Source organism: Balaenoptera borealis, assembly GCF_965194805.1.
Source record: "Balaenoptera borealis genome assembly, chromosome: 7".
Lineage (NCBI taxonomy): Eukaryota > Metazoa > Chordata > Mammalia > Artiodactyla > Balaenopteridae > Balaenoptera > Balaenoptera borealis.
The window spans coordinates 88,651,640-88,665,653 of NC_138864.1; the positions used below are offsets into that span (position 1 = coordinate 88,651,640).

The following is a 14,014-nucleotide window of genomic DNA, read 5'->3' on the forward strand; positions in this document are numbered from 1 at the left end:
GAAATGGTATTGAAAAGGGGGACTGTTCATTTTATTCTGTGTTTATTATCTAATCCTCTGAAATAAAACCAAACATTAAAGGCACATTGGTGAAAGTTTAAATGGAACACTACATACCATTTCTTGAAATGTTCTGGTAGTCCCTGTGATTGCAGTGGTTTCTTTTCCGTAAACGAAGGTAAATGGAGTTTTCTTTCACTCTGAAAGAAATATATACGTGTATATTTAATGTCAGGACATTCACATGATGGAGTTAAAAGAAACATGGTTTTATTATGACTTTTTAAATGTGAAAATGAACTCAGAAAATCAAATCTCTGCAGGCACATTTTCTCTAAACTGTCAATACATCATTAGGAGTTGTTATAAGAAACAGTTCTACAAAACGGGTTGCACTGATGTGATAAGATCAAACTTTTTCTTTTTTTTATGAAGACTTCCAGTCATCCCTTTCTAACCTTTTAACCAAGAGCTGCTGTAAGTCTCTTGAGCAACTGGTCATTTTTAACAACTCGGTTATTTTGAACCTGACCATGTTCCCTTTCTTCTTTTGGTTGCTGTGAAGCTGTGGCAGACACTCCTGTTGTCTTTCAGATCCATTTCTCCCCCTTCATCCATTGTAATAGAAGTTTCAGTAGGACATGTGTCTGCCCCAAATGATGACTGCTTTACTCAGCTTCCCTTGCAGCTAGGAGTGGCCACTTCACTAAATTCTGGACAATAAGATGGAAGGAGAAGTATCCAGTGACAGTTTCTGGGAATGTTTCTCAGGAAACAATTGGCAGGTGACCCTTGCTTAGTCCTTTTTCTCCATTCTGCTGCCCACAATAGGAATGCTGTCATCTTGGACTCTGGGGATAAGTTCTACACTGAGAAAGCAGAGGCGTGAGCTGGAAGGGCCCTGGATCCCTGAGGACCAGTGGAGTTGAGCTCCCATATCAGACCTGGACTGCACATGTGAGAGAAATAAACTCATCTGTCATCTTATTTAAACCACCCATACATTGAGTTTCTCCGTTACCTATAGCTGAATCTAATACTAATGGACACAGATTTTAGAGACAAATTTTCAACCAGCATCAGGCTGTAATTGCACATATTTTAAGTCACTTTATTGGCTTCTCTTTGTCCCATCTTTGATTTTCTATCTTCTTTTGCCAAACTTTAATTTAATTTAAATGGAATTTAATGTTATGTTCACTAAACTTTTATAGGCTTCCTAAAATCCGTTTTGAAACAAGACCAGGTATAAACTAATGAATAATAATTAAACTCAGATATATTTGATTATTCCTCAAATGTATTTTATCTTCTCTTCATTATAATAAACTTCATATCTCACAACCTTACATAAATCACCATTTATTTATAAGTGTTATGTAAGTCTCACTCATTGTATTATAGTGCTTGCCTACTGTCTCAGTGCTTCAGGTTTGGGCACTTAGAATACACTGTAGGGCTTCCCTGGTGGCACAGTGGTTGAGAATCTGCCTGCCAATGCAGGGGACACGGGTTTGAACCCTGGTCTGGGAAGATCCCACATGCTGCGGAGCAACTAGGCCCGTGAGCCACAACTACTGAGCCTGCGCGTCTGGAGCTTGTGCTCCACAACGAGAGGCCGCGACAGTAAGAGGCCCATGCACCGTGATGAAGAGTGGCCCCCGCTCGCCGCAACTAGAAAAAGCCCTCACACAGAAACGAAGACCCAACACAGCCAAAAATAAAATTAATTAATTAAAAAAAAAAAGAAAGAATGCACTGTAAGTATTGTTCTTTCTGAAGTCTGAGGAAACTAATAATAATAGAAAACAAACTTGTGGTTACCAAAGGGGAAAGGGGGAGGGAGGGATAAATTAAGAGTTTGGGATTAACATGTACACACTACTATATATAAAATAGATAACCAACAAGGACCTACTGTATAGCACACTCTTTTCTCTTATAAGTTATTTTGTAATAACTTATAAGGGAAAAGAATGTAATAAAGAAACTAACACAACACTGTAATCAACTATACTTCAATTAACCCCCCCCCCCAAAAAAAGAAACTACTAGTAACATTTCTTAATAGAAGACCAAGATCTCTGAACAATATTTTAATTATGGAATTTTTGCTTTGTGGTAGAGTTTTGGGGTGAGTGATTTATTTTACTTTTTTAAAAAAAATTAATTTATTTATTTATTTATGGCTGTGTTGGGTCTTCGTTTCTGTGCGAGGGCTTTCTCTAGTCGTGGCAAGCGGGGGCCACTCTTCATCGCGGTGCTCAGGCTTCTCACTATCGCGGCCTCTCTTGTTGCGGAGCACAGGCTCCAGACGCGCAGGCTCAGTAGCTGTGGCTCATGGGCCTAATTGCTCCGCGGCATGTGGGATCTTCCCAGACCAGGGCTCGAACCCGTGTCCCCTGCATTGGCAGGCAGATTCTCAACCACTGTGCCACCAGGGAAGCCCTATTTTACTATTTAAAATCAAAGCTACCCATGCACACAGTTTTAAAAATCAAATTCATTTTACTTGAATAATGTTTATTGAGCCTTACTATGTTCCACGCACTATTCGAGGCACCTGGGTCCTACTGGTAAATGAAAAAGACGAAGATCCCTGCCCCTGTGTCGTTGACATTCTGGCAGGGAAAAAACCCCACTAAACATCATGAATAGGCAAATTATGGAGCAGGCTAGAAGACAGTAAATGCTATGGAAAAAAGGGAGGCAGGGGAGCTAGGATTAGAGTGGTCAGAACAAGGCTTATTGAAAAGGTGGATGTGAGCAAAGACTTGAAGTGGTGAGCCTTACAGAACAAAATAGCTGAACTATTTTCGTCTATAAGACTTGTAGTGATAAACAGCAAGCTCACACTCCCCATTCCTCCCCATGTCTCCATTCCCAGAGGCAATTAACTTCAACCTTATTTGACTGAGTCTTTTCGTATTTTCTTTCTTATCTCTAAATAACATACTTTCAAGGCTCCTTCTTGATTTTTAGTCTTTGGCATTATCTATTCACTTCCCACTATCAAGAGGAGGATTTAGCTATTCACAACAGATCTATGATTGCTTTTTCTTCTCTTCACAAGGCTTTCATTTCCCTGGAGTTAATAGCTGCCTTTGTTTCTTTGTTTAATTTTCTTAAGTGTTTATCATCAATTCACCCTCAAATTTTTTTACGGTTGTTTGATCTCTTTTCAATATGCTCTGATATATCAGATAGTTTGTTAATTTCATCTTCTTGTGGAAATCTCTCCTGGATCCTCTTGCCCTGCTTAATCAGGACTTGTTGCCCTCTCACTCTGCTGCAGAGCAGATATCCTGGGAGCCTCCTTTTTCATATCCTGGGGATTCTTTTCACCTCTTCCTGACTTGTTAAATATCCTATTTCCTGGAAGACCACATTTTTCTTATTTTTGATGGAGAGTACTTTTACGTAATGTTTGAAGGATGTGTGTGAAGTAACATTACTTTTTTTAGCATCTGAAAATGTTTTTATTTTTGACTTAGTGAGGTGTAGGGTGGTGAGGTATTGCTGGTGAGGTGTAGGGCGGGCCCGGAAACACAGCTTGCACCATAAATACAAACACAAATAAGGGTTAATAGGACTTGTTGGGGACGAACTTCAAGTAGAGAAGTAGCAGTGTTCACCTGGTCCCTGAACTCTCATTATCTCATAGAAAAGTGTCTTAGACAGGACATAGCTAGACTGGACACATATGGGACACCCTATATATTTTTAGGGAAAGCAGTTTCTGGTGTTTATAAGTCGCTATATAATAAGAATAATAAATTTCAGGGACAGGTAACTGTTTTGTTAAAAAGGAGGAGTTCCAAACAGGATGAATCAGCTTCTTGTTAAGTACCAATAGGAAAGAGGAAATGGGTCTCCAGAATTATCTGTTTGCCTCTTGTTGACTGGTGTGGTAGATTTAAGAATAGCCTCATAATCTTTGACACCCCTACCCTTAAATCTTGGCTGTCGTTACTTCTTTTTTTTTTTTTTTTTTTTTAAATAGAGTTTTAATGCTTAAAGGGTATATATGAAGATTCTGGCTAACTGAGGTTTCTTTGTTTTTTGTTTTTTTAACTTTATTTATTTATTTATTTATTTATTTATTTATTTATGGCTGTGTTGGGTCTTCGTTTCTGTGCGAGGGCTTTCTATTTGCGGCAAGTGGGGGCCACTCTTCATTGCGGTGCGCGGGCCTCTCACTATCGCGGCCTCTCTTGTTGTGGAGCACAGGCTCCAGACGTGCAGGCTCAGTAGTTGTGCCTCACGGGCCTAGTTGCTCCGCGGCATGTGGGATCTTCCCAGACCAGGGCTCGAACCCGAGTCCCCTGCACTGGCAGGTAGATTCTCAACCACTGCACCACCAGGGAAGCCTTGTTACTTCTTTGACCAAAAAGATATGGTGGAAGTGACACTATGCCAGTTTTGGCCTGGCTTTTAAGATTCTTGGCAACTTTGGTCTCTTGGAGCCCTGGTCCACCACCTAAGAAGTCTGACTGTCTTTCTGGAGACACCATGTTAAAAAGGCCCTATAGTGGAAGCAACAAAGATGTCCTTCAATAGGTGAATAGATAAACAAACCGTGGTACACCCATACAAAGGACTATTATTCAGCAATAAAAGGAAGTGAGCTATTACGCCATGAAGAGACATAGAGGAAGCTTAAGTGCATATTGCTAAGTAAAAGAAGCCAGTCTGAAAAGGCTACATACTGTATGATTCCAACTATGTGACATTCTGGAAAAGGCAAAACATGGAGACAATAAAAAGATCAGTGGTTTCCAGGGGTTAAGGGGGGGGGGGTATCAATAGGTGGAGTACAGGGGCTTTTTAGGGCAGTGAAACTAATCTGTACAATACTGTAATGGTGGATATATGTCATTATGCATTTGTCAAAACCCATAGAATGCACAACACAAAGAATAAACCCTAATGTAAACTATGGACTTCAGTTAAGAATAATGTATCAATGTTGGCTCTTCATTTATAACAAATCAACCACACTAATGTGAGATGTTAATAATAGGGGGAATTGAGGAGATGAGGGAGTATATGGGAACTCTCAGTACTTTCTGCTCATTTTTTCTGTAAACCTAAAACTGCTCAAAAATTAAAGTTTATTAAAAAAAAAAAAGCCCTACCTGGAAAGGAAAAGAGATCCAGCTTAACCCAGCCTTCTGGTCACCCCTTGTCAGGCACCCACTTCGTGTGAGTGAAGCCATCTTGGACCCTCCAGCCCAGCACTAAGTGAATACTGTCGTGTCCATGGTCAATATTACATGGAGAGGAAGAATTGGCCAGCCAAGCTCTGCCTGAATTCCTGACCTCCCAAACTGTGAGGTATAAAAATGCCTTGTTTTAAGCCACTAAACTTTGGAGTACTTTTTATACAACAATCGATGTCCAGAACAGATGCTTATAGAATTCTGGATTAATATCGTTTTCCCTCATAAGTTTGAAGGAATCGATCCATTGGATCCTGACCTACCTGTGTTGTTGTCTGAAGCCATTCTGTGCCTCAATCCTTTGAGAACCTGAGTAGCATCTGTTCCAAGTGTTCTGAAGTGTCATGATGACAAGGTGGTGTGGTTCTATTTCCATTCAGTGTTAGACACCCTTTCAACCTGGAAAAATTCATGTCACTCAGTTCTGAGAGGTGTTCTTGAATTATTCCATTGATGATTTCTTCCTTTCTTAGAACTCCTATTATTTGGATACTGGGTCACCTAGACTGGCCCTCTAATTTTCCTAGTTTTTCTGTCTTAGTTTCCATCTCTTTGTCTTTTGCTCTATTTTCTGGATGATATCCTCAACATGATTTTTCAATACATCCATGAAATTCATCTTATGTCGTTAGTATAATCTTCCAATGATCTTTTTTGGTCTCTGAATATTTCTTTAATTTTAGTATAATGTTTTTATTTCATGAATGTAATATCTCCTCTTACTTTTTTGAAGATATCATTTTAGTTATTTTTATAAGTAGGATATTAATTAAAGTTAAAAAAAATTTCCCCCTGGAGCATTGTCTCTGTTATCTTGAAGTTGTTTTTCTCTTTGTTTTTGTATTGTTTTTCACCATCGAGGTTGGTCTCAGATATCTGATGATCGTGGGTTGTTGGCTTATGTGTAAAAGTGGAAACTAGTTGAAAACTCAAAAGCTGATTGGAAAGTGGGCCTGCTGGGTGTGGCTTTTTGTCTGTGGCCCTTACTAGAGGGTGGGCTGGCTGGGCCTTTCTCAGGGAACCCCTGCTGTCCGAGTCTTTGGGGCTTTCCTCTTAGGATGTGCAGATTCCCCAGAGAAGGGTCTTCTAGTCTCCAGCTGGGTTGCCAGCCCTCTGGGTCCAGGGGTGGGTGGACTTCAGATTCAGCATGCTTGTGTTTTAGCACAATGCTCCTACCTCCCCTTGTCTGCTGTCTTCCAGTCCAGAAGCTCTTGATTTTAGCATCTCCAGAGAAGAAACCCTAGTCTTATATCAGAATAAGGGAGGGGAAGAGATCCGAGGATCTAACTACTTCTTCAATAATCTTTCAACCAAGACTTGTTTTTAGCCTCACTTTCATTTCTAGAGCTACCATACAGAGCCAGTTCCCAAGGCCTCTGGGGTTCTGCGGTGTAGACTGGGTTGCTTCTCAGCCGTCCCTCCTCCTAGTTTAGGATGCAACTTTCTTGAATAGACTAAGTCAGTTACCACTTGTCCTTCTGCTTTCTGGCTTCCAACATTTTGTGGCCGTTGGCTCTTCCTGTTCTCTTTGTCCTTGTGGACAAATTCGTTTACTGTCATTTTAGTGGGGTTTCTCAAGGAAGAGAAGTAAATGCTTTGTTCAATCTGCTATCTTACCCAGAAGGCTGAAATGAATACTTTATACACTGCATCATCTATGCCCTCTGCCTTGACTATTTTATTATATTTTGAAAAAGCAGATAGGAAATGGACATTAGATCTGAGTTCAATACTAAAATAATTTCACAGTCAATAAAGAGGGGTTATTTTCCTTTGGGAAAGTAATTGTTACCAATATTTAGCCAGAAAGGTATTTTTGATCATTCTAAAAATGGAATCTATGTACTGAAATATTGTTTTGCTCTTGACCTGCTCATGGAGAGTAAACAGTGTGGATATTAATATTATAGATACAGCTAGTCACACGTTACAGAAAGAACATAGAAATCTTTATCAATAAGCAAATAGCTCCATTACTATTTCTGAGCAGAAATAGCATCTAGAATTTTGGGATTAAGGTTTTGTAATACTAAGTACTAGAAACTATTTCACCTAAAAAGTTACTATTTTCTTTCATCCCCATTCTCAATACATAACCTCTCTTATAAATCTTAGGAATTGAATTTCTCATGCAGTGCTCAGGAATTCTGAGAAGATAGAGGGATCAGTACAATATGTTGAGAAGCTTGTAATACAATATTTGAGATGCCTATAAATGGAGGAGATTGCTTAATAGAAAGTTATTTACATACAGGGTCAGTGAAACTTGAATTAATAGGCTAAACTGAGGTCACCACGCATAGTAAGGTTAATGGTGATCACCATTCTGGTTTCAAATTCCCCTCTTCTCACTCCCCTTTCCCTACTTGGACTCCAGTTTCCTTTATGATCTTTATTTCTCTTTTTCCTCTGTCGTGCATCAAAACCCAGTCCAACAGGTGAGTAGAAGAGGTAATAGCTTTAGTCCTGTAATTTGAGGGGTGCAGAGAAGGAGTGTTTGAAAGTTCTCTTCCTCACACATTCCCCAGTGTCTAAGCTGGGGTGCCCTCAGCATTGAGAGTAGGCTTGGAGGTTCACCATATTAAATTCCCAGTTTGATCAGCTCCATCTATTGTAGGGCCTGGGACGTATAGCCCTTTCACTGAGGACACAGTAGTCATATTTTGATTTCTAATACCAAAATTCAAAACAGATAAATCTCAGAATGTCTACTAGTTGCTTTCCCCAACATGGGCTCAGGTAATACAAAAACCACTTTCTCTGAGAGCTTTCTAATGACCACCCCCCTCTCTCGTTTCGCTATGGCTGAAAGAAAAACAAAACAAAAGAAAGAGTAAAATTAAGAACAAGCCTCAAGAATAATGCAGACAAATTAAAAGGGTTGTTTTAAAATTGAAAAAATTATCACCTCCTATGTTGATTCCAAGCAGAACCCACTTGGAGAGAGGCAACATAACAGTTTCCCAAAGGGCTTAGCATATCAGGGGTTTTTTGGAATAAACCGAGTGAAATATTATTCAAGCAACAGTGATGTATCAGGTCCTGTTTCTGAGTCTATTTCTGACTCTCTTTAGCAGCACAGCTAGTTTGGGTATAAATTCTGAGACCCTGTGAAGCTGAATGGGAATTAGTCACACAAAAAAGACTGGGGCTTGGAAGGTAAGTGAGAGATAAATGGTAACATTTGATGTGAAGGGTTAGGACAGGGGAGTGGATTGGGATAAAGTTGGATAATTTAGAGACTAGACAGACTTTATTCAGGGACCTCTACTGCTAGGAAGTTTTAAGACAAGGGTGGATAATTTTCTTTCCGATGTGGATGGAGGTCAGGCCACCATGGGGCCAGGGAGATGGATTAAAGAACTTTTAAAATTCCTTCTAGCTCTTTGATACTAGCCACATCCCAGAGCCCTGTGTAACCCCTAATTCACTGCATCACATCACAGGAGAAGCAAGATTTCAGCCTCAGAGAGAGATAAACATGCAGACTATGACTCGTTGTGTATTCAAAGAGCCTGGCAATGGACTAATTATGCAGGGGGGCTTGCAGGGTGAGGATGACTGCAGAGGAGGTCCCAGGAGTTCAGACATGAAAAGATTAGCAAGACAGCATGATAGATTTTGAATTTGGAGCAGCAAAATAGTAGAGGGAAATAGACTTCAGGGGCATCGTGTTCAATAATTCATAAGCTGCTGTACTCACACAAGGCTTCTTACCTGTTAACTTTCCACTAAGATTCCTTCCTCTGCCCTTCTCTGAGCTTGTGGCATTATAACTCTCTCCATCCTGGCTTTTGCCAGCCTCAGATTTGATTCTAGGCCACTGTATCAGGGTAAACTTTAAACTGTGATAAAACTGAGGGATTTAAGCCTGTGGATGCTTACAAATCTGAAAAGATCATTTGTGGCATAGAAGAAGATTGTTTTAGTAATCGCAAAAGTATTTCTCAAAGGATGCTCTGTGCAACACTAGTTTCTTGAGACGTATTTTTCTCATAAAACAGACACACATTCTACATGGTTCTGTGGTCAGATTAGTTTAAGAAATGTTTCATATTATATCTTGGAGCTATACAAAGTTTTGGGGGTTATTGAAGACTCTGATAAGCCTTACACTGAATAAAACTGTTTCCCTTTATTTAAACCAGCATTTCCAAAACTTATTTGACCTAGGAATCTTTTTAAAAAGTGTACATAATACCTTTTAACATCTTGTGGAACCAGCGTTTCACAGAACAGTTTTTGAAGAATATTGATGAACTATCTCTGTGATCTATATTTGAGCTTTATGAGATGGCCTAAAATCTCAAGTTCAGTTGGTTACAAGAATTCTACTAGAAAAATTTGGAGGTTGTACATTTACTCTGATCAATCTAGATTGCTGTAAAATTATATCATTCTTGACAAAAATTCACATCAATGCTTAATTTATCTATTATTGACCAAATAGCAGATCTCTCCTTTGTTTTACTCTTTCTACCTGACTACTGAATTGATAATTTTACTTTAAACTTATTTTCTCCAATTTGTTGACTGTGCAGTTATTTTAATATTGTGATGAATTTGCTAATTTCTTGTAGCATATTTATGATCGAACCCACTTAGAAGTCCAAAGGCTTAAGTTACACTGATTTATTTTTATATGCGTCCCGTTATGCAGCTGGTGATCAGATTCATGCTGTTTATACTCCTCCTCCCATGTTCCTGGTGTTTTCCCTGAAATGTTAATTCCTGCAAATCTGATTTGATTTAGGCAATCTGAGTAAATGCAAGGGAAGGAGGTTTGTAGATAGTACCACACTCTGCAAATATAAAGTGATGTCATTATAAACTTAGTGATTCTTTTATTGAGTACCTACTATGGTGCCACACTCTGTGCCAGGGGCTAGGGCTCCAGAGTGAAGTCAAGCCGAATTCTGGCACTCGAGATGCTCAGAGTCTGGTACGGGGTGGGTGGAGTGGGGAGACAGTGAGTAAACTGTCTGACAAATTTACACTCCTTCTCTGCACCCGTCAAATTACAGTTATGACAAGTGAGATGACATTGGTATTGAACGGGCAAAATAGGAGCACTGGAGAGAATCGTATAGTCAGATTAGTTACTATATCAGGGGGTTAGTATGGAGAGGCCGTCAAAAGGAACTGACCCCTGACTGGTGGTTGTTGAAGCGTGAATGGGGGTAACTGGGTAAGACAAAGCTGAGGTTCAATGCCTATGAAAAATTTTCAAACTCACTAGTAATCAAGAGGTTACATATTAGAAGAGCAATAAAATATTTTTGTTAGATCAGAAAAAAATTAAGAAGATATTTGTCAATATCCGGTATTGACAAAGGTGTGGGGAAACAAGTATTCTTATACGATATTTGTGGGACTGTAAATTGGTATAGCCTTTTTGGAAGGATTATAAAAAATTAAAAATGTATACATTCTGATCCAGTAATTTTTTTCTAAAGACATCCTCACATGTAGTCATAAAGAGAACCATAGAATGTTCATTACAGCATTATTGGAATTAATGAGGATTTGGAATTAAGTTGACTGTCCATCAGTAGGAGAATAAAACAACCATACTATGAAATACCATTCTGCACAAGAATGGAAAGTGTTTCAAGAAGTATTGTTAAAGCATTAATTTATAGTATGTTATGCATAGTATGATGTCATTTACAGGAAAACCCCAACAAAGCATTTACTTCTTTATGTACAGATACATAGAAAGGGTCTGTAAGAAACCACACTAAATTGATAATGGGACTTTCTTCTGAGAAAGGGAATGAAATTGGGAAAGGGCTTTGGCTTTTTACATTACATAGCTCAGTATGTTTTGTAAAATAGAAATGTATTCATGATTTGAATAAATTAAAAAATAAAATTAAAAACTAAGTAGGGTCAAAAAAAAAAAAACTAAGTAGGGTCAAAGGGGACATCACCGCAGTGGAGAGATTTGTCAGTACACGGCAGGAAGAGTCCTGGGCTAGCAGTCGGTGTCTCCAGGTGGTCCTTCCTGCCCCAGGCAGCGCCTCCCTGCGCCTGCATTCCATCCCTTCTTGCCTTGTCTAAGACCTGTTCCTTCCTTTGTCCACCTTTCTCCCTCTTTTGGCTCTTCCTAACTCCACAAGCATGCTGCAGGATTTCTCATCTAAAAATGTCTCCCTCATCTTTTATTCCCCATCGGCTATCACCTCACTTCTCTGCTCCCTTTGATAGTAAAACTCGCTATGAGTTGTGTATGCTCACCTGCATTTACTTCATCATCTCCTGAACCTACTCTCTCCAATCAGACTTCCATCTCCGCCCCACTGAAACGTTTCTGGTCAAAGTGTCCCCGTGATCACTGTCTGGACACCCAGTGGTCCTTCTCAGTTCTCATCTTCCTCTTCCTCAGGCACCATCTGGCTGATGGGCACTTCTCCTTTGGAAACACTTTCTTCACTTGGCCTCCAGGACACTAAATGCTTCTAGTTTTCTTTCCTCTTTGAGGGCTGTTCCTTCTCTTCCCTAACCTCTACATGTTGGCATCCCCCAGCCACTCTCCTCAGCCACATCTCTTTTCTACACTCACTCCCTGTAACAGAAATTCTCAATTTTTTTCTCTCAGGACCACTTTATGTTTTTAAAATTATTGAAGAAACCAGAGAGCTTTTGTTTATGTGAGTTATAGCTGTCAATATTTATATACTGGAACTTAAAACTTAGACATTTGAAAGATCATTTAATTATTAATCATTTAAAATAATAAGCCCATTACATGTTAACATAAATGAAATATTTGTTTTCTGAAAAAAAAATATTTTCCAACCCTTCCCCCAATTAGTGAGAAGAAAAGCATCATTTTACCATTCTGCAAATCTCTTCAATGTCTGACTTAATGCCAATAGAAGACAGCTAGGTTCTCACATCTGCTTCTGCATTGTCTGTTGTGATATGTTCTTTTAATGGAATTATATGACGAAAATCTTGTCTTAAGTATACATTTAGGTGGAAAGTGAATAACATTTTAATATCCTTTTTAGATAACAACCGATAGCCTTCTTTGATTCTACACCAAAACTCAGCAAGCAGTTGTTTCTTAAAGGCTGATTAGTTGCAATATGGAATCTGAAATGGACTTTTTGCATGATGTTGCATTCAAGTGCATTGAACTAGCTTGTACTTTGAATGGATCTTTCACCCAGGCATGATTTCATATATCACAAACTGGTCATTTAGAAAATATTGGTTTACTGAGTTATGCAGATATTCCAAATGTTGATGCATCTTATAATACAATATTGAAAAATCATACTTGTTGCAAGCACCACGTATCTCATTGGAAAGGACTTGGAGTATTAGGAAGCTGTCAAGTTTATAGTAGAAGATACAACTTTTCAAAAATTCTAAATTTTCTCTGAAAGCTCAAATTTTATGATTGGTAATCAATACTGTCAGTTGTTTTCCTTGAAGTGACAAGCTCATTGCATTCATTTTAGATATAATACCTGCCATATATCCAAGTCTAAATAACTATAATTTGTTTTCCAGTCTTCTTCAGTAAGAAAGGTGTTCCATGAAAAACTGACTAATTCAGTTCTCAACTCTCTCACACAAGTGCTTTTCCTTAGGATAACCATCATATTTTGTTATGCAGCAGAAGTGCCCTATGCATACTTCCCGTTTCATCAGATGAAATTATTAAAAATTATGTACTTACTTTAATAAAATTAATAATTTTTTTTCTACCTTATAGGTGACACTTTCAAGGGAAGATATCCCCTCTTTTTTAATCCAGGAGGTGTGGAGGTGAAGACCACAGTGACTACTAATATAGTTTGGTGCTACTGCTTTGATTCATGCTCAGATGTCAGTAGTTTTTTACCCACCATTGCTTTTTCACCATCAGTTCAAACGGCTACACAGTGCAAAAGGTAACTACTGTTTTAGCATTGTTGTGAAATAGTTTTATCCTGTGGACCCCCTGAAAAAGTCTTAGAGACCCACCCCCAGGGGTCCATGGACCACACTTGGAGAATCACTGATGTAGACTATCTCTCACTCCAATCAGCCTCACCCAACCTCAAAATGACCAACTCTTTGGCTAATTATTTGTTTTGCAAAGTATAATTATAAGATGTCTAATCGTTTGTAATTATATCACATGTAATTTTTTTTTATGAAATATATTTCTTTTTTTTTTTAATGTATTTATTTTTATTTATTTTATGGCTGTGTTCGGTCTTCGTTTCTGTGCGAGGGTTTTCTCTAGTTGCGGCAAGCAGGGACCACTCTTCATCGCGGTGCGCGGGCCTCTCACTGTCGCGGCCTCTCTTGTTGCGGAGCACAGGCTCCAGACGCGCAGGCTCAGTAACTGTGGCTCATGGGCCCAGTTGCTCCGCGGCATGTGGGATCCCCGAAGACCAGGGTTCGAACCCGTGTCCCCTGCATTGGCAGGCAGACTCTCAACCACTGCGCCACCAGGGAAGCCCCACATGTAATTTTTGAATAATGGTTTTAATAAGGTTATTAAGCCTATTAGTGCTTCGTACTTACATGTCTTTTTTTTTTTTTAAACAGGAAATTAGGTTAGCAAATGTTAGCTGCAAATCCCTTCTCTCCAATTTTATGTTTTTAATGCCCCAAGTGACTTGGTTTGGAGTTATACACTGCTTTTCAAAACTGTTCTCTCATATAATGTCTATTGGGTTGGAGAGAATAGATAACCTCTAACACTCAGATTCTAGGACACCTCTCATCAAAGATGTGTGTTTAAATGTCCTTGAATAGCATTACTGTGCCACTTATAACAATGGCTT

General features: G+C 39.1%; 1 protein-coding gene across 4 annotated transcripts in view; it reads right to left on the reverse strand.

The window, feature by feature from the left end:
• AOAH (acyloxyacyl hydrolase) overlaps positions 1–14,014 on the reverse strand; it is a 178,404-nt gene that overhangs the window by 52,057 nt on the left and 112,333 nt on the right. For all 4 annotated transcript variants that reach the window (XM_082399520.1, XM_082399517.1, XM_082399519.1 and 1 more), the window contains one exon: positions 118–200. In XM_082399520.1, coding sequence (XP_082255646.1) covers positions 118–200 — 83 coding nt within the window. The remainder of the gene's footprint in view (positions 1–117; positions 201–14,014) is intronic.